Source organism: Pezoporus wallicus, unplaced genomic scaffold (genome assembly GCF_028554395.1).
Source record: "Pezoporus wallicus isolate ANWC-B61680 ecotype Strahan unplaced genomic scaffold, APGP_CSIRO_Pwel_v1 contig_3815, whole genome shotgun sequence".
Classification (NCBI taxonomy): domain Eukaryota; kingdom Metazoa; phylum Chordata; class Aves; order Psittaciformes; family Psittacidae; genus Pezoporus; species Pezoporus wallicus.
The window spans coordinates 2,846,744-2,869,304 of record NW_026637911.1 but is presented as its reverse complement, the minus strand read 5'-3'; the positions used below and the strand labels follow the sequence as shown (position 1 = coordinate 2,869,304).

The 22,561-nt window shown below is 34.6% G+C and overlaps 1 protein-coding gene across 49 annotated transcripts in view; it reads left to right on the top strand.

Moving 5' to 3' along the window:
* The window catches only part of RIMS2 (regulating synaptic membrane exocytosis 2), a 455,492-nt gene that overhangs the window by 249,328 nt on the left and 183,603 nt on the right, over positions 1 to 22,561 (top strand). For 22 of the 49 annotated variants that reach the window (XM_057408236.1, XM_057408231.1, XM_057408232.1 and 19 more), the window contains 5 exons: positions 2,424 to 2,471; positions 10,645 to 10,775; positions 13,643 to 13,814; positions 14,404 to 14,557; positions 21,614 to 21,640. In XM_057408236.1, coding sequence (XP_057264219.1) covers positions 2,424 to 2,471; positions 10,645 to 10,775; positions 13,643 to 13,814; positions 14,404 to 14,557; positions 21,614 to 21,640 — 532 coding nt within the window. The remainder of the gene's footprint in view (positions 1 to 2,423; positions 2,472 to 10,644; positions 10,776 to 13,642; positions 13,815 to 14,403; positions 14,558 to 21,613; positions 21,641 to 22,561) is intronic. The other 27 variants (XM_057408235.1, XM_057408242.1, XM_057408243.1 and 24 more) reach the window with 3 other exon arrangements.

Sequence of the window (22,561 nt, the reverse complement as noted above, 5' to 3'; positions counted from 1 at the left end):
ATCTTCTTTCCATTAACCCAATATGTATTTGATTGAAAAAAATATGTGCAGCTGTGTCAAACTATTGTGTTATATATATATATATATATATGTTATATATATATTATCTGTATTCTGTAAAATTTGTAGCATTTTTGATTCACACTGTTCTTTCAGGGAATTATGTGACTGTTACTGCAATTATTGCTTCATTATTTGCTTCAACTGGTTCCTGTTTCTGTGATTTTCCACTGATTTGTTTTTCCTTTAATGCCATTTTGAAAAAGTCAGTATCCTTTGTGTGCTGGTGCTCTTCGCTTCATTACTGCATTCTGGCTACTTTTTCAGTACTGCATGAAAGGTATAACTTGGAATGCTTTTGCAATAGTTAGGTTTAGAGACTGATAATATGACTACAAGACCGTGTAAATGGATACAGATATAAAATTATGATATTTCTTTTTGGTACTGCTGGGAATTATAACAGAAAAGGAATGCAATTTATAAAATTAATCTATTTCCTTGCACAGCTGAACCACAGAACCACTTAAACATGCATACTCAGTTTATAAAACAATAAAAATAGAGGTCTATTAATTATAGGTGTAATATATGTAGCATATTATGAAGCAGATATTGTACATTGTGAAGGACATAATATATCAGCATATTGGGTGGATTAGGTTAAGTATGAGATGTGCTCCCTTTCCCCCCTTTGCCTTTTCCCCTTTCTTTTTGACCCTTTGTACCTCTACACAAATAAATTTCTATTGCCCTATCAACAAACCCTGGAAATTTTTTAGGTAGTACACATAATTTGCTTATTGCCTTCCATTTTCCAAGGCAGAATATGGCAGGTGAGAGTCCTTGGGGCATGATGGGAGAGATTCTAAACCTTTTAGGGTTGTGATATTCTGGAGTGTCTGTATTTCTCTTGTAATATGGAGGAGAAGCAAGCTAAAGATGTACTTCTGTTGTACATGAGTAGGTGACATTCTGGCACCCATACACAGGGCTTTGCAGAGTAGGGGGCAGTGTGAAGCTGCTGCATCTCAGAGAGCACAGGAGCACATCAGACAAGTCCTGTGATCCACTGTTGAATTTTCTTATACAACTTCTTGCTTTTGTGTGAGAACAGATTACTTTGCACATTTTATGGAACAGGTTTCTCCAGCCTCTATGCAAGCCAAGTAAGCGAGGATGGTGGCAGAAGCATCGTCACACTGCCTAGACCCATAATTTGGGTACATATTTTACGGAAGGGACTACTGAGTAGTAGCATCTTTCCATCACTTCAAAATAGATCAGTAATCTCAGGAAAACAGAGCAGGGAAGAAAATCAGATTCAAATCTGTCAGACTGCTGTATTGTTGTGATCTACTTCCCCCACTCACTAGTACTCTGAGAATCACAGAATGGTGGAGGCTGGAAGGACCACCAGAGGTCACCTAGTCCAGTCTCCCTGATCAGGCCAAATAATTCCTATGCATTTTCTAGACTTGATATTCTTTCTGTGCCACTCCATTTGTTGTTTACCTAAGGTGAAGATGGAGAATGGTTGGTTAGAGTTTGTAGGTAGTCCAGGAATTTATGAGAGTTTCCTGTACTGTTCTGGTCTTGATGTAGCCACTGGAAGCCGCAAGGCTGTATGTTGTCTGGAATAAAGTGTTACATAACAAAAAAAAAGAGTTATAAATGCATCTATGTGTGCAATGCAACTACTAAGTTTGCTAAATGCTCTAGATCCCATTTCATGCTAGGGTTTTCTGTATATACCATTTGTCATTTCTGTCATTATTGCTAGAGAACTGAAAGACATTGATTGTACCTTCACCCATGTAATGCTAATACCAGATAACACTAACTTTCTTTGAATCATTTAAAAAAATATTTAGGAGGGCTTTTTATAGAAATGCCCCTTAAAATTGCATAAAAGAGAAAACCTTTTACTTTACTTGCTTTATTCTAGAAAGCAAGCAAACCTGACAATGTTGGAAATGTACTTGATTCTGTCTCCGAATATGCATTTATAATCTTTCTAAAAGAGATGATCAAGCTGCACTTATGTTTGCTTCCCCACTTTTAAATCACACTTTGCTGACCTGCTCCTTTTGTTAATGTTATTTTTGAATCTATTGTAAATGTTATCTGTAGATCTGCAAAAAGAAATCCTTGCTTCTGGGGAATCAGTGGCAAAATTCTTGCTGACTTCCCTAAGGCCAGAATTTCCATCACAGGGTTTTGATATGACTTGGTAACATATCTGCAGATTTAATTTATGCATTGCATTAAAATACTTTGTGTTATATAAATATGTTGTTGGTGTAAACCTGTGGTTAAAGTAATAGTTGTGTGTCTTTGTTTTTACTTTTGGTCTTTTAGTTTCCAGCGTGTTGTCCTTTTTGGTTTTGTTTTATTGCTTTTTCTTTAATTTTGCTTACCAGAGCCAAAGCCTTAGTAGAAGAACAACGCCTTTTGTTCCTAGGGTTCAGGTAAAGACTTCGTCTGCCTGACAGAACCTAAAGTTGTGGGTTTTTCTTTTGTTTGTTATGGAAAATGCATAGTAGGAAAACGTTACCTTATAGTCCGTTTTCCCTTACTTTCAGTTTGGTGCTTTAAACCATATTAACAAGTTTCATGTCATCTTGTGAGCAGCTTGTAAAATTCTGCATGGAGTTTAAAATATTAAATTAAAATTTAAAGAGACAACTAGTTTTTGTTTGCTGTTTACCCAGTAATAAACTCGTACAGGTTTCAATAGTGATGATAGCTATGCATCCCACATACAAAATGTGTGTACTGTTTAAGAAATAAGTAATTTTGTGCTTGAGCTCATTATATAAAGATGAATGTCTCTTTAAATCATTCATTACCATTACTTAACACATCTTTTTTTGCATTTTCCAAGTAATAGTAGCGCTTTGAGTGAAAGGCAAAAAATTTGTACCTTGTTAAAAGAAACAGATTTATTGTGTATGAAACTTGGGCCTTGCATTTACTAAAGTTAGATCAAAATAATAAAAACTTTACTAAACAATAAAAAATTCTCTCATTATGTTACTGAATTTATTTAGCTTTGGTATTCTTAGGTACAAGTTGTTTGCCTTTTTTCATTGGGAAACTCCTAAGGTACTGTAGATTAATGCTAAAGTAGGTTTTACTAATATGTTACAATGCTTATCTTGCTTTGCTGCATGTTTTCCTTTTTTTTGTAAATAGAATATTATCTGCTTTTCTTTCAAAATGCCTTTATGGAGATGTTAATCTTTTGTGTGGGAGCTGTATAAATGTTTCTCTTGTCTGATGTAAAGGATGAACTAAATGATCAGAATGAGATGACTAAATTTCATATCAAAATGGAAAAGGAGATCATATATATATTTATAAAGGAATTCTAAATAAGACTGTAGAAAGTGGTTTAGTTATGACTCATATTTGATAAAGTATATTTTTTTTTTACAATATATTATTTCCTGAAAGTAACCCTTCCTGCTTAAATGTAAATTAAAAATAAAAAATTCTAAGAAAAATATTGAGGTTAAAAAGGTCATGTCTTGATAGTATCGTTTTAGGTTAATGTCTTACTTTGTGCTACTGACATAAATTGGCTTTGTATTAAAAATTTAAAACATCCTTTAGCGTGATTAAGAAATTTGGCTTTTGTAAATGGTAATGAAATGAAAGAGGGATATGAATTCAATCACAAGTTGCTAAGTAGTTCATAAAGGTAAATACCATAAGTAGTCTTTTAATATCTAATTTATTTTTAGATATGTGCAAAATAAATTAAGAATTTATATGAAAATTAATTGTTCAATTTAAAAAGGAAATGTCTGCCTGAAACCTGAATGTTTCATGAAATGAAATACCATAATGTAGAATTAACATGTAGCAGTTCCTTTTTTTAATCACATTATATAAAATAAAGAAATAGACATAAAAAACCTCACTTCTGCTTAAGCTATTATCCTATAATTTAAAAAAATAAAATTACTTTGATCAAATGATTATGGTAGTCATTTAAGGAAATAAGCCAAGTTTAATATTTGATAGGGAATATCCGCCAAGAGGTGAAAGTGTATGAGGCTTGTTCTCTCACCTCTGGCTGGATTATTTTTGGTGCTGTAGATACAAATTGTCTTTAGCCCCAGTTTTGTTTCTGCACAATGCCTGTGGAGTCATTGTGGACCTCTCTGATAGGTTTTTGCAGAGTTCCATAATGGTCAAAGATAAACATAAAGTTTGTGACAGGAGTTCCAGAAGAACTCAAACTTAGGAGCTTGGCAGCATCCTTAACAGCAAGACTGAAACAAAAAGTCCAACATCTGCTCACTTTTAGTAGGGGTGGTTGGTAGTTAAAAATGGATTAATTTAAGATATGTTTACAGTGCAGGCTGCAGAGAACAGATTCTCCAGTGATTTTTGAACAAGGGTATTTGGAGTAGTGCAACAGCTGTGCAGAACTCTGGTTACTTCTTGGCACGGAAAATTAGCTAACTCAGAGCTCTGAGCTGTTGTTTATGGTTATCAGGAAGTATACATTACATTGTGGGCTGTGGTATAGCTGCATCTGTAGAATTCTCTACAAGAACGAGGATCCCTGAACACCGTTTATACCTTTTTGTTTCATTGCTCTCAACAGGAAATGCACATCTGTAGTCTTGCTTGCATCTTCTTTACTTGTTAGTCTGAAACTGATCCTGGTGATAAATGTCCCACATTCTGGCACAAGCTCCTCTTTCACACTTCACTCGATGTCATTCCATTAATTTTCTAGCTCTTGTATCACTGGATAACTTGAAATACATTTATTGGGAAGAAACCCACTCAATTTCCTTTTCCCCTGCCATGCACCCTTCTCCTGAACTTTTACTAATTCTGCAGTGCTTGGGAAAGTGTGAATTTATTTCCTGAACTTTTGGATTCAGTTTAGCATACCAGCAATTTTCTAATTCAGAATGCAAGGTTTTGTGATATCTTTGTAGGGAATGAGATGTTCTTAAGTTTGTGTTTTCCATGAAGTCTCTTTTGTTTACTTGGTGTGGCCTCCTTTTGAGCCAGATTTGCCATGGAACCCGCTGCATTTTTTTCCGACTTCAAAAATTTCAGACATTCTTTTTGCTTTAATACAAAACAACAATATATTTGATTATGTATAAAAATATATGCATGCATCTACTTGGCATTACTGAAATGAAGAAGCCACTAAACCAGAAATTTTCAAAAGAAATCTAGATTAGGGCAGCCTAGTTTTCTGGCCTTCATATCCTTGAGGCTCTACAATTTGACAGCCTTTTTTTGTATTTTTTCCAACGTATCAGACAGCAACTGAAGCAGTCAGCAATGATAGTTTGGTTTAACAACCTTCAGTAGTCAGAATGTGTTAAAGGTATGTTTAACAACATCCAAAGCTCACCTCCGCTACCACCAAGACTTTACCATCTCAGGGCAGTGTCTGCATCTACATCAACTTAAGTCCAAATAAAATAATTGATGTAAGCATTTTTTAGAATCACATGAGATAATAATTTCAACAACAGATCCTGCTGATCTGATGCAATGTATCCTGTTCAGGTCCAGAAAAATGCAAGAAAGAAAAGTAGTATCTCAGTTTCAAAATACTGCACTAATAAACAGCTATGTAGGTCACTTGAAAAATTATAATGAACAACAGAAGAACAAAAATGCCTGGCTAGCTGTCTTTCAAACCAAGTGAAGTCTGGATAAGCTGTGGTGGTAAAAATCAGACTGCAGGGCAAGCAGTCTCTCCCAGTGGCACAAGTTTTATCTCTTATAACAAATAAAGAGTAAAATGTAGGATAGAATTATAATGTTCAAATATTTTGTTTTTAAATCTTAAGTTATCACTTCAGTTATGGTGTGCCTTTATGTGCAAAAACATTAGGATCGCATAGTTAAGCAGTCAAGTATTCATGAGATAAGAATATAGCAAGTATCAATTTTATTATCTAGATTTTCTTAACTGATTTTGCTTATGAATATGTATTAGAGTATGGATTACTTCTTTTCTAGAACTCTGACCTCAATCAGGTCTTTGACTAAAATTTCTTGTTAAGATGAGATCTAAAAGAAAAAGAATGAAATCTAGTGAGCTGAAATTATGTCCTTAATTCATATAACTTATGTTAGCTTAAAATAAGTCTGAGGTGCCTTGAGGAGGAGCTTAGACTTGTATAGTTGAAGGGAAGAACTAAGTACCTCAATATCTGTAGTGAGTGATCCAGCCCAAATAAAGGACACCCCATTAACTCTATTGGAAACGTAGGCTACTCCACAGGGTTAGTTGGCTCTCCAGAGGGACAGTCCTTTTCTGATGCCACAGAGGACCAAACAGGGATACTAGACACTTGTATCCTCATTTCTCAGAATGCAACACCAGCAGTCAGCTTTTATATACCTTTCTATGTGTAAGAGGCTCATTCCAGGAAAAAGACATTTGTGGTTTAAGCCCTATTTAGACTGAAGAATTTGAACCAGTCTCTCAGAAAAGTGCCTTTATAATCAAGCTGTTGCACATCCCTTTCTTTTCTGGAGTATGAATTCTCATTTGAAGCTGAAATACTGTGTGGCTAGGAATATGTGTGTGAGGTGATAGCAAAGAAAGCTTAATTTTGGTGTAGCAGATTGCGGACCTGTTACGTAGAATATATATTGATCTTGCATTTGACCACTCTTGTTTAAAAACTGAAGGAATCCTATGAAGCTGTGACCAGACCCTCATCTCTTTCTCCCCTGATGACTACCCTCATCACCGGACTGCAGAAGATCTCTTTGGTCTTGCTCTCTATATGGCAGGTATTCTTACCTGGAAACCTGTCTCAAGGAGTGCAACAGTTGCACCACTTTGCAGGTAGAAGACCATCTCACAGTGTCACGATATGCTAAATTTAGATGCCTGTTTGCCTGAATGTAGGTTACAACAGAAATTTAGTCAAGAATTATGTTCACATCTGGCTAGGGAAGGAAAGTATATGAGTGTATGTGTAGCAATTGCGTTTCCAGGACTTCAACACTAAGTGAAAAGAAACCATTCAGGATCACTTCTTATGTGAATTCTAGGTTTCTACATCCTAAGTCTACCTAGGTAGACAAAGTCCTGTTCAAGAATGTTTTTACAGGTATCAGTTTCCACATTATCAACAACTAGCATGGTTTTTCTGTGCTGTGTTTTAAGTGTTGAAATTATTGCTTTCCCTTTCCTTCATTTAGATCAGGACTGATCATCACAGTTTCTTAGATATTGTAAAGACTTTAAAAGTGCCAATTCTTGCATGTGTAAAAAACCCGCTGAATGGAGGGTTTGTAAATACTGCTGTTAGGCAGCTGCTTAAGTCTTTCAATGTTGAGCATCATATCTGTACATTCTCGTGGAACTTACACTCTATGGATTGAATAATTCAGTGTTCACTTTTTGATGTTAGGAATCATTTCTCATACAACTCAAGAAAGCTATAAAAGAAAAAAATAACTTCCTCATCAACTTTTCAGTTATACATGTGCTACCCCATATTTATTTCACACGTAGAATATGTATAGTATTCTGTAAGTGTGGTAGGATTGTACTGCATTTATTGATTAAGAATTGAGAAACTGTGATCAGAGTCTGAGACAACCAGGTTATGTCCAGGCATAATACACACCACAGACTTCAATTCCAATACTTTACTTAGCGCTACAAACCAGGCTCCAGGGTCTTGTGCCAGACTCCCAGAAAATGAAGAACATGCAATTTGTAAATACTTTTAAAAAAGTTTCAAGGGATCTACGCCTTGATACACAAGGCCTCTGGGAAAGGGGAAAGGATGGAATCTAGTTCTCTTGGAGTGCACCTGGCTGTCTTAATGGCTGGCCTTTTTATTTCCCTGTGAATAGAAAAGGTTCTTGTAGGAAAATGCAATACCATCTGAATATTGTCATGGTACTTGTGCACAGGAGAGTCAGAATTAGATCAGTCCTATTCCCAAACTCATTTTCCATGTTCAGTATGCTAGTTAAGAGCCTTGTTTCTCATTTTCTCTCCAATTTTCCACCTTGACTTCTTGTCAGATTTTATTTCATCCTAATCTCTCTGTGCAATGTTATTTTGTACCAGTTACAGAATGGCTGTTTCTTTTGTCACCTCATTCCATTTCTCATTCAGTTTGTTTTTTCCCCTCTGTCCTCCTGTGGTCCCTGACTTTAGTGGCTCTGTTCTTCCAGTGTTTGACCAAGAAGCATCCTGTATCCATTACTTTTCCAGTAATTCTAAAGGAGTATCTGATTTGTCCCTTCTCTCTTCTTCTGACCCCATGAGAATGCAATCCCATCCTCTCCCCTTCTTTCTTCTGACCCCATGAGAATGTAATCCAATCCTTCCCCTCCACGGGGTTCTTTGTCCATTCTCTCACTTTCAGTCTCTTCCTTTCTTCTCTTTGCATCCAAGTCAAATGAATTCTGGCATTACAATTGCATGTGCTGTATATATTGGAGTGCTAGCAGTGTGAACCCCCAAGAGAATTGACCTTCTGCTCATGATTCTGCCTCCTGACCTATCCTGTAACAAGCTGAATTACAGAGAAAATACGTGCATTATGTGCAAGTTTTTCAAGTTTTTCCTTTTTTTTCTTTTTTTTTTCCTCACAGTTCCAAGAGAAAGTAGAAGGTGTAAGTCATCACGAATTTGAGTTCCTGTTCTAAACCACAGGTGTTAGAGCATCTCAAAGAAATGGTGTCAGATGATTTAACCTTTTGCTTAGAGTAATTCTCAAACATTTTTACTGAAGTTTTCCTGCCAAAATTCAGTCTCAAACAAATATAGTGAAGAAATACTTAGCTTGGATATGAATGCATATTTCTGGTTATATTTTTGGCATCCATGTCTTGATTATCTCATCTTCACTTAGTAATAGTTCGTAATAGTATCTGGATCACATTTATGTTGCATTCTGCTTAAGCAAGGATAATTTTTCCGAAAAAGCAGATGAATATTGTCTTTAGTGCTACTACCCCTGCAGTGTCTGATTAGCCAAGACTGTCCTTTGCCAAAGGACTCCCAAGGAACCCTGGGAGCTTCCTTTAGTGTCAGAGTGCATTTAGTGTTAGAGAACACTTATGTTGACTTTCATTTCAGAGATCATTAAAACTTTGCTTTGGATTTACACAGTTGGTGCCAAGCTTGCTACTTGTGATCTGTGGCTGGATGAAGATACCTAGTAGTCCAGATAAATTTTCAGTGTAGAAAAAATACTGACAAAGCCCCTTGCTTTGCAGGAATGTAGGAACAGCATCTAGAACTCTCTTAAGTCTTATCAAAGGTAATTTCTCTCACACAGTTTTCTGCTTTAGAGCCCTTTACCTATTGGTACCAGAAACTTGTAAAATCAACAGTAGGGTCAATGACAGGAAAATAGAGAACAGGTATCCTCCCCTTTTTAGTATCTACTCAAACACTGCTGGCTGATGGCTACAGGAGTTGCAAGATCTGAAGTAATGCAGAAGGAAGAAGTGCCACCATTGGTTGAGTTGGTGTGTCAGTATAATCTCACTGAAGTATTAGGGAAATCAGGCTCTTGGTGGGTCAACAGTCTTGAGAATTGTGTCAAGACCTTTCATTAAGTGACTGAAAGGTTGAAGGTGAAGAGCTATGACAGCAGATGGAGACCCTGTCTCTGAAGTGATGCAAGATGGGCACTGTCCCCTGGCTTTGTTTACCTTAGCCACGGCGTATTCATGCCTAAAAGTGCACTTTTTGCTTGGTCATGTAGTTGGCTGTTATCCTCTTTGATCCCTGTAAGTTCAGTCAAGAACAGTGTTTCCTCTAAATGTCCTAATTTGTCCTGTGCCATGGAAAGCTCCCCATGAAGAGAACTTCCCCTGTCAGCCATAGTTACTAATACTACATTGGTACTACTATGTAGTGACTCCCTTGCTATTTGGAAAGCCTTGGTCCTAACTGCACCATGTCTCCCTTCCATGCTCTAAAATAGATATATCTTCTCCTTGAATAATGTATTTGCAGCTATAGTATTCAAAGTGAAATAGCTAAATAGCAGCTAGTTAAACAGGATAGCAGACCATGTCTAATACTTAATAATTTCTACAGATGAGTAAGAGTAGGTTTCGCCTTGTTGTTGCTGAGTTGGACTGTGAAGAGTGTTGGGCTTCTGGGCCTTGCTCTCTTACAATTTCTGGAGGCCTTCTATAATTTCAGGATGAGTCTTTGCATCTTGAAAAATGTTTAGAGTTTTGAAATATTTATGGTCTTATCCCATAGTCTTTCCAGCACAACAGGACGTGAAAAATTAATTCACTCATTGTGCATAAACTTCTTAGAAATTTATATATATGAATATCATATATCAGTAAAGCAGGTAGTACAGTATCATGCCAAGAGAGAATAATCCTAACCATTGTGAAAAACAATTAGTATGAAATAATGTACTTATTGTACAGGGTTTTTTTTAAAAATAGTGACTCCTGGTACATACTGAAGCTACTATAGTATTAATTTATTTGTATGGTTTGTTATAAATACAAAGTAGAACATGATCTTTTCTGTGTAAGTAACCAATATAAATAGAAGCTTATGAGCAAAATTGATTTTAAGGATTAATATGATAATTTGTTGTTGAAATGAGTTCATTAATTCATATTTTCTCATTACAGATAAAACTGTGGTATGACAAGGTTGGTCATCAGTTAATAGTGACGATACTGGGAGCAAAGGATCTTCCTTCAAGGGAAGATGGGAGGCCAAGGAATCCTTATGTTAAAATTTACTTTCTTCCAGACAGAAGGTAGAGTGAACACAAAGACAAGAAGCATTTGGGAAAGAATTAGTCTGATACTCAGATGGCATGCATAGCTGATTTTATATATATATATATATATATATATGGAAAAATCTTACAGTTTGGAATTGGTTTATTGAACATGCTAGTAACAGCAGTATGTCTTTGAACACTAAATGTATATTCACTTTCACTGGAGATTTTATTCAATACTGAATAGGAAAGGAAAAGTAAATCTATGTCATTGCAAGGGGATCTGTTATTTGCAAAGAATTTTATTAGTTTCTGATAGTATCCTTATTTCCTCTGGCAGTTATTCCTGCTTAGTGCAAACAAAATGCTACGAAGTTAGATTCACACATTTCTGAACTGATGAGTCCAGCAGTCTGGGTTGCCCTGTGTTTACACAACAAAGTAGGAACAGGTTTGGCAGCTGAAACCCATAGATTTCATATCACAGCATAGGTGACTCAGCCGAGATTTCCCAGATGCACCTTGAAAACTTCCCATAAAGCACAGGACTGATATTAATCTGGACTGGCATTATATATCTGCATTTAGGGAAAATCAAACTATGGAACTGTGGTAGGGACCCTTTTTCCTGAATAGTCCCTTCATTTTTTAGTCCATGATTTTCAGCCATTTCAACATAGGCACTGAGAAGAACAGCAAAGAAAATGACGTGTTGCACATATTTTTTTAATTTTTTTTAAATTGGCATTTCCAGAGATTGTGTCAGTAAGGGAACATGTTTAGCTTTATTTTGTAGCATATCAACCGAATAATTCAAAGATTTAACCTGATTCAGTATATAAAAGATCGATGTAACTTTACAGTTTATATTTTTACATCATTTGCTTTTCCTAATAGCTAAACTAGGAAGATGCTAACTATGTCCAGTACTAGTTGACTTCAGCAGGAAACAAAGCTATTCAGGACTTTGGAAGACACTGCGTTTCCATTTTCTTTGTTTACCAAAGGTTAACAAGAAAATTTGCTGTGACTGTATAATTTGCTATATCATTGATGACAAAAAGATTTTAGATGGATTGTCTTGGGCTCACCAATATTTGAACTATTTGACTAGTTTCTTAGTTATTCAGATTGCTGCAGTGTGTTTGGAGATGTTGAAGCTGTGCTAAACTGAGAACTAGGTCTGCTTAAATAATCTTATCTGCTTTTTCAACATTAATAAAGCTACCAAAAATGTCTGCATTCAGAATGTTTCACAATGAAAGCTGTAATAACTAAAAATACATAGAAGAAAAATATTTACATAATTCAAGTATACAGATAGAAAAAGTTACATAACAGTAAATTTTATTAAGCTATACTAGTGTTTCCCATTTATGTGAAGTATTAAGAAATTTTTCTTTAATTGTTGCATGTGTTTTCTATCATTTATGTAAGAATCAGCAATTTGTCTTATGGACCTCTTATGGTTTGGTTTGGGTTTTTTTGACATATAAATTCACTTTCTTTTTCTTAGAGGTTAAAGCAAAGTAAGCAACAACATATTTCTTCTGTAGTAGAAGGAAACGTGCCAGAGGTAAAATGCACTTAAATAAGTCAAGCGTTTAATTAGATGAAGATACTGAGCTCTCTTTGATTAAAAAAAAATCATTAGAAAAGCTTGTCCAATGTAACTTATTTCAGTTCTCAAGGGCAAACAAATCTTTAGTATAATAGAAATAATTACATTATTTGTTTAAATTATGTGTCTGAAAATATTATTTCTTAGTTAATACTTTCATCCAGCTTCTAAGTAGCAGTTCAGGAATGAAATAACTCCATTACACTTGCGAGTGTTTGTAAACAGAGAGTATCTGCATTGCTGTATTAAAAAACTCACATAAATTAGTATGCAGCTGCAGTATGCAGCAATCCGCAGGTTTAAAATTAAGCATTGTTGTAAGAACTCTTGTCATCAGTATTCTCAGTAGAAGGAGCGTGGGTGTTTTCCAGTGAAACTTGTCTCCATCAGAAAATATTAATTCTTTCAAGCAGAAATATTCTGCAAAACACATTGCTTTCAACAACACTATGGAGCCAGAGCCAGGAGTTCCATGGTAGCCTTGTATGGAGACCTTACCAGGCTCCACAACATAACGCCAACCTTGTAAGAGAGAGGCAGCTTCAACCTGTGTGGCTCTTTGGGGTGACCCAAAGGATTTTGGGAACTGTTTTGAGAACACTGTTGCTTCCAGTCTTGTTGGAATAAAACATATGACTCATTCTCAGGGCTTCTGGTTTCCCAGCGGTGGAGCCATTACTCAGGAAAACCCTATGGGGAAGCCCCACTCTGCCTGCAGCTCCCTGACCATTCCTTCACGTGGGCCAGCTGCTCCCTCCTGCTCTCCAGTTTGAGTCAGCCGATGTACGACTGGAAGTCTGAGTGAACCAGCTGGCTAGCTTATCTGAAATGCAGATTTTTATTATACCCAATGTTGTCTGCTTACATGTTCTGCTGTCAGACTGTGCCTCATGGAAATCCCATTTACAGAATCATAAAATCATCTAGGTTGGAGAAGACCTTTAAGATTATCAACCGAATATATATACTATATATGTATATTGCTTTATAAGATGCTGGTTTCATAACAAACATATTAAAGCTTTTCTGGTTTTCAGGAAACTTCTGAAAATTAGAATTAGAACATGAACTGGAAATCACCTAACATTATTTTTTTAATATGAAGTTATAAATTGTTCTCAATATACGTGCTGAATTTTATTTTATAATAAAGGATTATAGTGTCCGTAATACTACAAAATGTACTGCTGATTTAATATTTCCTATTTTCCATGATGTGCTTATTGCAATAGAATGGCCTTTTGAACATTTTTAATCTTTAATTGTTTTTTCTTTTCAGTGATAAAAATAAAAGAAGAACAAAAACAGTAAAGAAAACATTGGAACCGAAGTGGAATCAGACATTCATTTATTCTCCAGTTCATCGGAGAGAGTTTAGAGAACGAATGTTAGAAATTACTCTTTGGGACCAAGCACGAGTTCGAGAGGAAGAGAGTGAATTTTTAGGAGAGGTATACAATTACTCCAAGTTATAGAAACACGGTTGCTCACATATTCATGTCTAGATACAGTAATTTTGCAAAAATGATTATACATGGCAAAGCAAAACTGGTTTAAATTGTTGAATATTTGTCCTTATTTCACTTAGTAGTAAGAAAATGGTGATCTTGCTCTTACCACATAGTACTGAAATTCTTTATTTGTTCTGTTTCAGTAACAGCATGCACATGGTTTTTTAATTTCTTTTAGAATTGTTTTTTAAAAATCCCTATTATCCCCAGCTGTATTTTACCAAAATATTGCAATATTAGTGCCTTACTTGCTGCAAGATATTTGAATGCTGTAAAGATTGTCATAAGGTAATGAAGGTTTTGTGAAAGATTTTTGGTACATTTAGGGTTGTAAAAGGCACAGGAACTTCTTTCATGTTAAATGGAAGAGTTTAATGAAAATTCAGACAAAGTCCTTAGCAATGAGCAAATAATAGAATAAAAGTTACGAACACAGCTTTTCTTTAAATAGCTGTATTTTAAAATAGCTATGTAAAATATTCTGTTATGTAATGCTTTCCTACTTTTAACCTTTTTTTTTCTTTTTTAGATTCTTATTGAGTTAGAGACAGCACTACTAGATGATGAACCTCACTGGTACAAACTCCAGACACATGATGTCTCTTCATTGCCACTTCCCCATCCCTCACCATATTTGCCACGCAGACAGCTCCATGGAGAAAGTCCCACAAGGAGGTTACAAAGTAGGTTGCTAGTTTTACTCACTGTGTGTAGTTCCTTTGAATTAATATGCAAAGTATATTAAATTCTTGTAGATGGGAAGCTGTCAGAATTTGTATGTTTGTTTGTAGCTGGTATGAATTAGTTCATTTATGATTACTGATAATCTGACAATGCTACAAATGGCAATATTGAACACTGTGCAATACACCAAGTTTGTTTTGTTGTGTTTTTTTTAATGAGACTCCCCAGTTCAGTTCCTGAGCTTGAGCAAATTATCTTGGTGTTTTGCAATGCGCTGTTTTTATCTTGAAGTTCTCTCTTCTATACTGTGTTTATAATTTCATTGTTTGAATGTGCAGGAATTTTCTCATACTTCTTAAGAATAAGTGACCTGTATTTATCATAATTTGTGACTAAATTAATACTATGGCCTGTTGCCTTGTTTTGATTTTATTTTACATGATAACATTCACAAATGGAATTACTTTTAATGGCATTTTCTTCTTTTAGAGTCTGGTATACTTGCTCCACAGTAGTTTGGTGTTATCAGTAGATAATTTGAAAATAGAGTATATATAATATGCTTATAAAAATAGATACATAAAAATGAAATAGTAAAAAGTAGAGATCTGTTTCCTTAATACTTGTTTCTCTAGTTTAACTTTGTTTCTCTAGTTTAACTGTTCAGTATTGTCAATGACTGAAAGCTATCCTTCACTGAATTAACAATATAAAATATCACTTGACACTGATATTAAAGAAAGAAAAAAGAGAAAAAAACAACAAACCAAAACATATTTCTAAGAATTCTTAGGGTTTTTTTGAGTCATTGTATATGAGTTTGTTTGTGTGTATATTACACACAACCTCACAGAAATATATGCATGTGCAGCCATGCAAACAAGCTTGGATATTTCATATGTTCTATGTGGACTCTTATTAAAAAATACCTTGTATGTAAGTAAGTATTTCATGTAGTTGACAGGTTTTGTGTCTGTGCACTGGATGGTGAGAAGTATTAAAATGCTCCATATCATAATATTTTGAGATGGATACATTAACAGAGAGTTACAGTGCATAGCCTTCAAGCTGTAAGATAATACTTATCCACAAAAGAAGGAAAGAAATGATAGTTAATAGGTAAAAGTTCTGTTTCAGTTCAGTTCTCTTCACTCATCTCAAGTACCATGACTGTTGCTCAAGTAAAGTTTTAAAATTATTTTTCTTCTATCTTTTTGGCCACCTTGAAACACATTTTAGGAAGTTGAATTTTCCATGTAAAATTACTTTGTAGACCAGCTAGACATTTCAGTATCTGTTTGTATGTGAAGTTAGTGAACTTCTGGTTTTCAGGAAATATTCAGTCCTGCGTTAATAATTCCTGCCTATGTAATAAATAACTGCTATGAAGAATGAATTAAAGCGTAACTGCTTTATTTGGAAAGGATTGTGGTAATATTTGACTAAAGACCTTTTTAATGATATTGACTCAAAATTTGAAAGTTTTTTTAAATACTAACACTAATGTTAATACTTCAGTAATAACTCTTATATATGAAACATGTGTTACCCAGTGGCATATTATAACAATGTGGAAAAGTTCTCCAGAATGAAGAGAAAACGTGTCTAGCAAGTTTGTCTATCTTTTTCAAAGCACATCTTGTAGCACATAATCTGCTGTTACACAGTAGGCTGATTTCAGTTTCTGGGGCTGCAAAACCTGAGCCCTTCAGTCCTCCCACTTTTTGTTCATTTTTGTGCTACTTCTATGTATAAATAGTGATTGCAAGATGAAGTACTTTATTGCATGTCCCAAAAAATTTTGCTACTTTAAGAAATAATGAGAGATTTTGAATTACAAGGTTGTTTGTTGTTTGTATAGATACACATCTACACATCTAAGCTTTCTTATCCTCATGATTGTGAAGTAGCTATAAATATTATAATTGAAGACAATACTTACGTGTTATTCTCTAAAGGCAGTTTAAAAGAACCACCTACACTTACTACTTACTTCTCTTTTTAACATCACTGAATTGTACTGTTCCTGAGGAAGAGCAGGCTGTCAGCTCTGAGGACTGAATTCCTGTATTTACAGATTGCCAGTAGCAAAGTGCAAGCTTCCCACAGAGCCCCATATGCCATTTTTTATGAACTAGCTTTCAGAGACAGTAGCTTAGTTTCTACATATATTTATCTCTCAATAACTTTGAGTAGGTATTATGTTGTGGTACAGACTGATCTAAACCAGCTGTCCACCTTCTCGTGCCCAGTCCTCTGATCCATACAATCCATTAACTTCCTAATCATGCGTTTTCTTTATATTTTTTTAAATAAATCTACTTAGAAACTGAAACTAATACAGGACATAGAGTTATGGGTTCCTAGGTCGTTCAGCTAATTATACTCCAGATTTTCATAAACTGTTTCTTATCCAATGAGTATATTTTAAACTTTTTCTTATGTGAAATGTGAGGTACTGAGTACGTCTATTTTACTTATTGTGTTGAACTTCTGAAGTGAATTTTTAAAATTACTTAATTTTCTCTAAAGTTTGACATAAAATCAACCATACCTTAAGAACTGCAGGCAGCATTAACTAGAATTACAGACAAAATGAACTTCTTTTTATATTGCTTCTGAAAGGAGATTGTAAACAGAAAAGTAAAGATTATTTAAAAGAATATTTGGGAATTCCTGTTGCTGGTTAGGCCACAGTATTATTGGTCCATCTCACATTATGTAAGAGGCTTACTACAGGTTGCATTGAAAACTGAATGTCGCTTTAATGTTTTGTTCATAGTTGTAAGGCTCAATGGGATGCAAATTGTTAGTATTACTATTTACTGAGAAGTGCTACAGAAATCAAGTAGGCTTTATACTATGGGATTACAGAGCAAAAAATATTTCCATGTAACCCAGAATATAGAGATAACAGACATCAAATTGGTTCTGAGACATTCAATCTTTTACAGTTATGTTCATGTAATGTGTGCAGAGTGTAGTTTGAGGTGATACTGTTTAGCTGACAAAGAATACTGGGATATAATGTATTTTAAAGAAGAACAATTGGTTTTAGCTTTATACTGACTCTGAATATGGTTCAGAAGCAGATTTTTGTTTTACTTCAAATGTTATAAGAATTTCCTGATTATTTAGGACTAAAAGTAACTGATGCTAGTTTTCTAAGATTTTTCAACTTTAAAACCCAGCTGTCTAAATTACTGATCTGCATACCACAGAGAGCGTACAGTGCAGACAACAGCTAAGTGCCCAAACAAGGGAAGAAATGTGACTATAACAGTAGAAACAGACATTTTCAGATCTCTAGCTACAGCATAGGTATGTACAGCAGTGGAAGGAGAGCTTTTAATTGCCTTGCGAATGTACAATATGGTTTGAAAAACCAAAGGGAAGTTTTATAATTTGAGCATCCTCAGTAAGGGATAACTAGTAAATCTATGTGGGATCAACTGCTGAAAACAAGGTCTAAGAGATTTTAGAAATTACAGTGTTTAGAAATCGACATATAGAACTGTCCTAAATGATGAATCGAGTTGTGTTTTTTTCAAGAACTGAACACCAGAAAAATCAGTCAGGATCAAAATAATGGCAAATAAATGGTCTGTGAAGTAGCTTTCTTATAAAGGGTGTTCGAATTTTATTACTTTTAGAATTAACATCATTGATTGATCCATTCACTAAGTTTCATGATTCTTAAGGCATATAAAAAATTTGGAAGAAGAAAAATTACAGCAATGGTTATTTAAATTGTGGGGATGAAAAATTAAGAATAGTGTTGTACAAAATAATGTGTGGATACTGTTCAAAAAACTACAGATAATGTTCCTTTTTTAAATTTCATTCATTCAGATGGGAATCAAATATTCTATAATGCATAAGCAAAGTGTTTGCATCATATAAATAGTTTTTGGCATCTGGCTTGTCAGCTTTGTACAATTTTCCAAGTCAGAACTACTTTTTCTGGGGAAATGCTAAACATTATTACATCTGACTAGAAAGTTCCATCGCTCTACCATCAAATCACAGTTGAGTTGAATATTATAACTGCTAATTCAGGCCCTCTCTTCTATTATTTAAATGTTAAAATTTTCAAGTCTACATTATAAAGCATTTAAGAAATATATTTGGTAGTACATAGAATCATAGAATCATAGAATAGTTAGGGTTGGAAAGGACCTTAAGATCATCAAGTTCCAACCCCCCTGCGGTGGGCAGGGCACCTCACACTAAACCATGTCACCCAAGGCTCCGTTCAACCTGGCCTTGAACACCGCCAGGGATGGAGCATTTACAACCTCCCTGGGCAACCCATTCCAGTGCCTCACCACCCTCACAGTAAAGAACTTCCTCCTTATATCCAATCCAAAAATCATTACCAAAAATCATTAACTACAATGATACAATGTATCTGAAAATTTACCCTGTGAAATCTGAGCCCTGCATTTGAAACCCCAGTTGTCCAATGAAAGCAATTGACTTCCTTGTAACTCTGTGGAGTCTCATTTTACTGCAGAATCAGGATCTTACTGTCTGAGCAATTTCCTTTAATTTGTTTGGACTCTGGTAAGTCAGTAGGATGATTTTAAATCAATGTCAGTGAATCTTACTTGAGGGAATTATGCTGTTCACTTGTAGGTAACGGAAACATTCATCAATGACTCTTTTCAAATTATAATATGGAGCATTTTATGGTCAGTGACACAGACCGTGAATGATGAATGTATTGTAAGAATTCTATGCTAGAGAGCAAAAATAACACTTATTTTTTTTCTCTTTCATGCTTCTTTCTTAATTTTTCTCTTTCTTTTATGGAGCACAGGCATTGGGCATTGTCTTTGATTGCATGCATAGCTCTTTTGTTCACAGAATATGGATATATACACCAGTACTATACTTATTATACACCTCTGATTTATTTCTAATATTTACAGTGCATCTATGGTTTAAATAAATACTTTAATTAAAAGGTATTTAACATGATACAGGGGTGTCTGAAAAGGCCTTAAACTATCAAAGTATTTTTTTTTTTCCTAATAAAATAAACCTATTTAAGGTATTAATTCTCTGCTGTTTGAAAATGTAAAAAAAAAGTTAAAACAATTTTAATTAAACTACAAAAATACTTAAAAACCTGTTTTGAAGCAGTTTAAGGGAATTTGATTATAACATTGTTGCTGTGGTTACTTGATAGAATTATGTTATTAAATTACTCTTCTGTCATATAATGATAAAAGAAAAGTAGTGTTCTTTGCTGAAATAACTTGGCAGATAGGGTAAAGCAACCTTGCTAGGCAGTTGATAAATAACAAGTTAGGTGTCCCTCAAAATGATTCTAAAATTCGTAGGTCCATATAGTAGCTTCCTTTTCTAGCTAAAGGTAGTGTGTATTAGTATTTTGTTGTTGTTGTTGAGGCATAATAAATTCTCATATAGCAGTGTGATGGTTCTGATGAAGTTTTCGAATAGGTTAAGAACTTTTCTGACTTTCCTGTGTTGTAACCGTACAGAAACAAACATGGGCTTCCTTAGTCCACACTCCCATTATAATTGCAGTATTTTTATATTCTTGTGCTCTTCATGAAGCTCTACACTTTTACAGATCTTTCCAGAAGTTAAATTCAGAAAGTCCATAATTTTTAATTCTGTAATCGATTTCTAGACTGTGTTAATGGATTTTTGTGGCTTTCTGATGTTGCTGGAGTAAACTGGAAAACTTGCTCACATTCCATTTTTCATAATTTTTTACCCAAAGAAGAGTCAGTTTTGCATGAAATTCGTAACTGGAAGAGATTAATACCAAGGAATACAAATATTAGAGAAGTTATGCAGTAAAACTCACATCTAAAAGTTTGTAAATGATGAAAAAATACCCTGTTATTTCTTTGAAATTGTATAGCCTAATGGAATTATGGAGCTGAAGCATGAAAATTATGTTTATTAAGAAACCCAATTTGAAAACATAAACAGTTAGAAGTTGTGAATAGTAGATAATTTAGTGATATGGTCTAGATATTCAAGTAGTTAGTACCTGGATGTCAGAAGAAGTGTGGCTAGGAGATACCTAGTCACCCAGTGAATTCTTCACAGAATCAGCTGGCAAGTAATTGAAAGTCTTGTTTTATCTCTAACACTGTCACATCTTGTCACCTGAGATGCATCTTTTACTCATGGACTGTCAGTCTGTAATACTGTAAGGAATAAAAACACTTGTAATGTCTTGCTAATAGCAAGGCAACTATTCATGCTATTCTGACTTCTGGGCTTGTTCATACTATCTTATGGAAGTCCCTTATACAAAATCTGCAAACACAAAGTAACAATTCACATTTCCAATGTTGTCCAGATATTTGCATACTATTATATTGTCAAGTTCAGAAAAACTAGTACGATTGCATAGAAAGCTAAAATGCATAAACCAGCCAGACTTAAGGAATGCAATCAATAAATCAGGTATTGCAAGTATTTAATTGTGCTCACAACAGGACTCTTAAATTCACTGGTAACAATGATATGTAGATATGGTATTCATGTATGTGCATATTTACCAAATCAAGACCTAGCTGGAGACAGAGGATTGTCTGGAACATAACTTCTGGGTCTGTTAAATTTAAAGTAGGATTTGTAGCTACATCTCAGGAAAATTCTGCTAATAACTTCCTGATGAGGTGCCCATAGCAGTGTGCAGTAACTTTAGCGTAGCAGCTTGTATTATATGCCTAGTTGAATATATGTTTTGCCCTTAGAAAGTTAAACTCTTGCTTACAGTAAATGTGCAGTTTTATTTCAGAATTGGAAATGACTATAATATCTCCAGTAGTCTGTTGTGACTACTAAGTATAAATGTTGATGTAGAAGTGATTGGCATTTTTGTGGTTTAATTTCTTCTAGCTGCTTGAGTTTTATTGTTTTGGATCAATGTGGCCTACCATATCAAATTCTTCAGTTTTGAGCAGCAATTATAATGGAAGTTTAAGGTTATAAACATCCCTGTTACATGTATTGATTCATGTATTTTTCCCTGACACTACTTCATTTCAATATTTGTTTTCCAGATAAAGGCTTATATTCATATAATTCAGGTAAATTTCCAGCATGCAGAAATGCTTATTGTTTCCATATACATGCAGATTTTAATTTGGTAATTTATTGGTGTGCTTTTGCTACCTGTTGTGCAGATGCTAAATTGCTTAAATGTTTCTTGGCTTTTATTGTCTGCTTTTCATTTGTAGGTCTTTTGTTGGCTTTCTTTCTTTATCTTCATGTCTCTATACTGATTTTGGAGCCGTATTACAGCATTATATTTGCTTTGCCTGCCTTTAGTTTAGGTAGAGCCTTGGTAGGTAATCTGTAGTGATCTTTAGTAACTATACTAGGAAAATGCTATTTTGCTTAAGTTGTATTAAAAGGAACTCTGTTGTATTGCAGCTGTTTGAGAAATAGTGTAAGTATTTTTAGAATACAGACATGGGGTGGATAAGTGAAGTATTGGCAAAATAGCTATTTGCACTGATACACATTTTTACAGTTTCATATTAATTTAAATCCCCACTTACAAATCCAGTTGCTGTATCTGAGAAGTTTGCTTTAATTAAATATAAACAAATTAATAATGTACAGTTTTTTAAAATGTTGTAGTGCATTTCATGTGGGAATTTTTGCAGTTCCTGCAGTTTTAATTATGGGAATCTCATTGAGAATTAGTTCATCTAATTATCTTTTAGTTATATTTAAAAAGTGAAGCGCACATTGGTAAGAAAATAGTTCCAATACCATAGTGGAGAGAAACAAAAACCCCACAGGATGTTTCTTGAGAGTGGTAATAATAAAACTCAGTTTCCATTACATCTAGCTTTAGTCTCCCATGTTTCTTCTGTTCCATTCTCTCCTGAAAGAATCTCACATTCTTCTCATGTTTTATGATATCTTAACACTGGAATAGACTATGTTTGCTATGGTGACTGTGGATTTATCTATGGGTGGATTAGCCACACATTTTATCT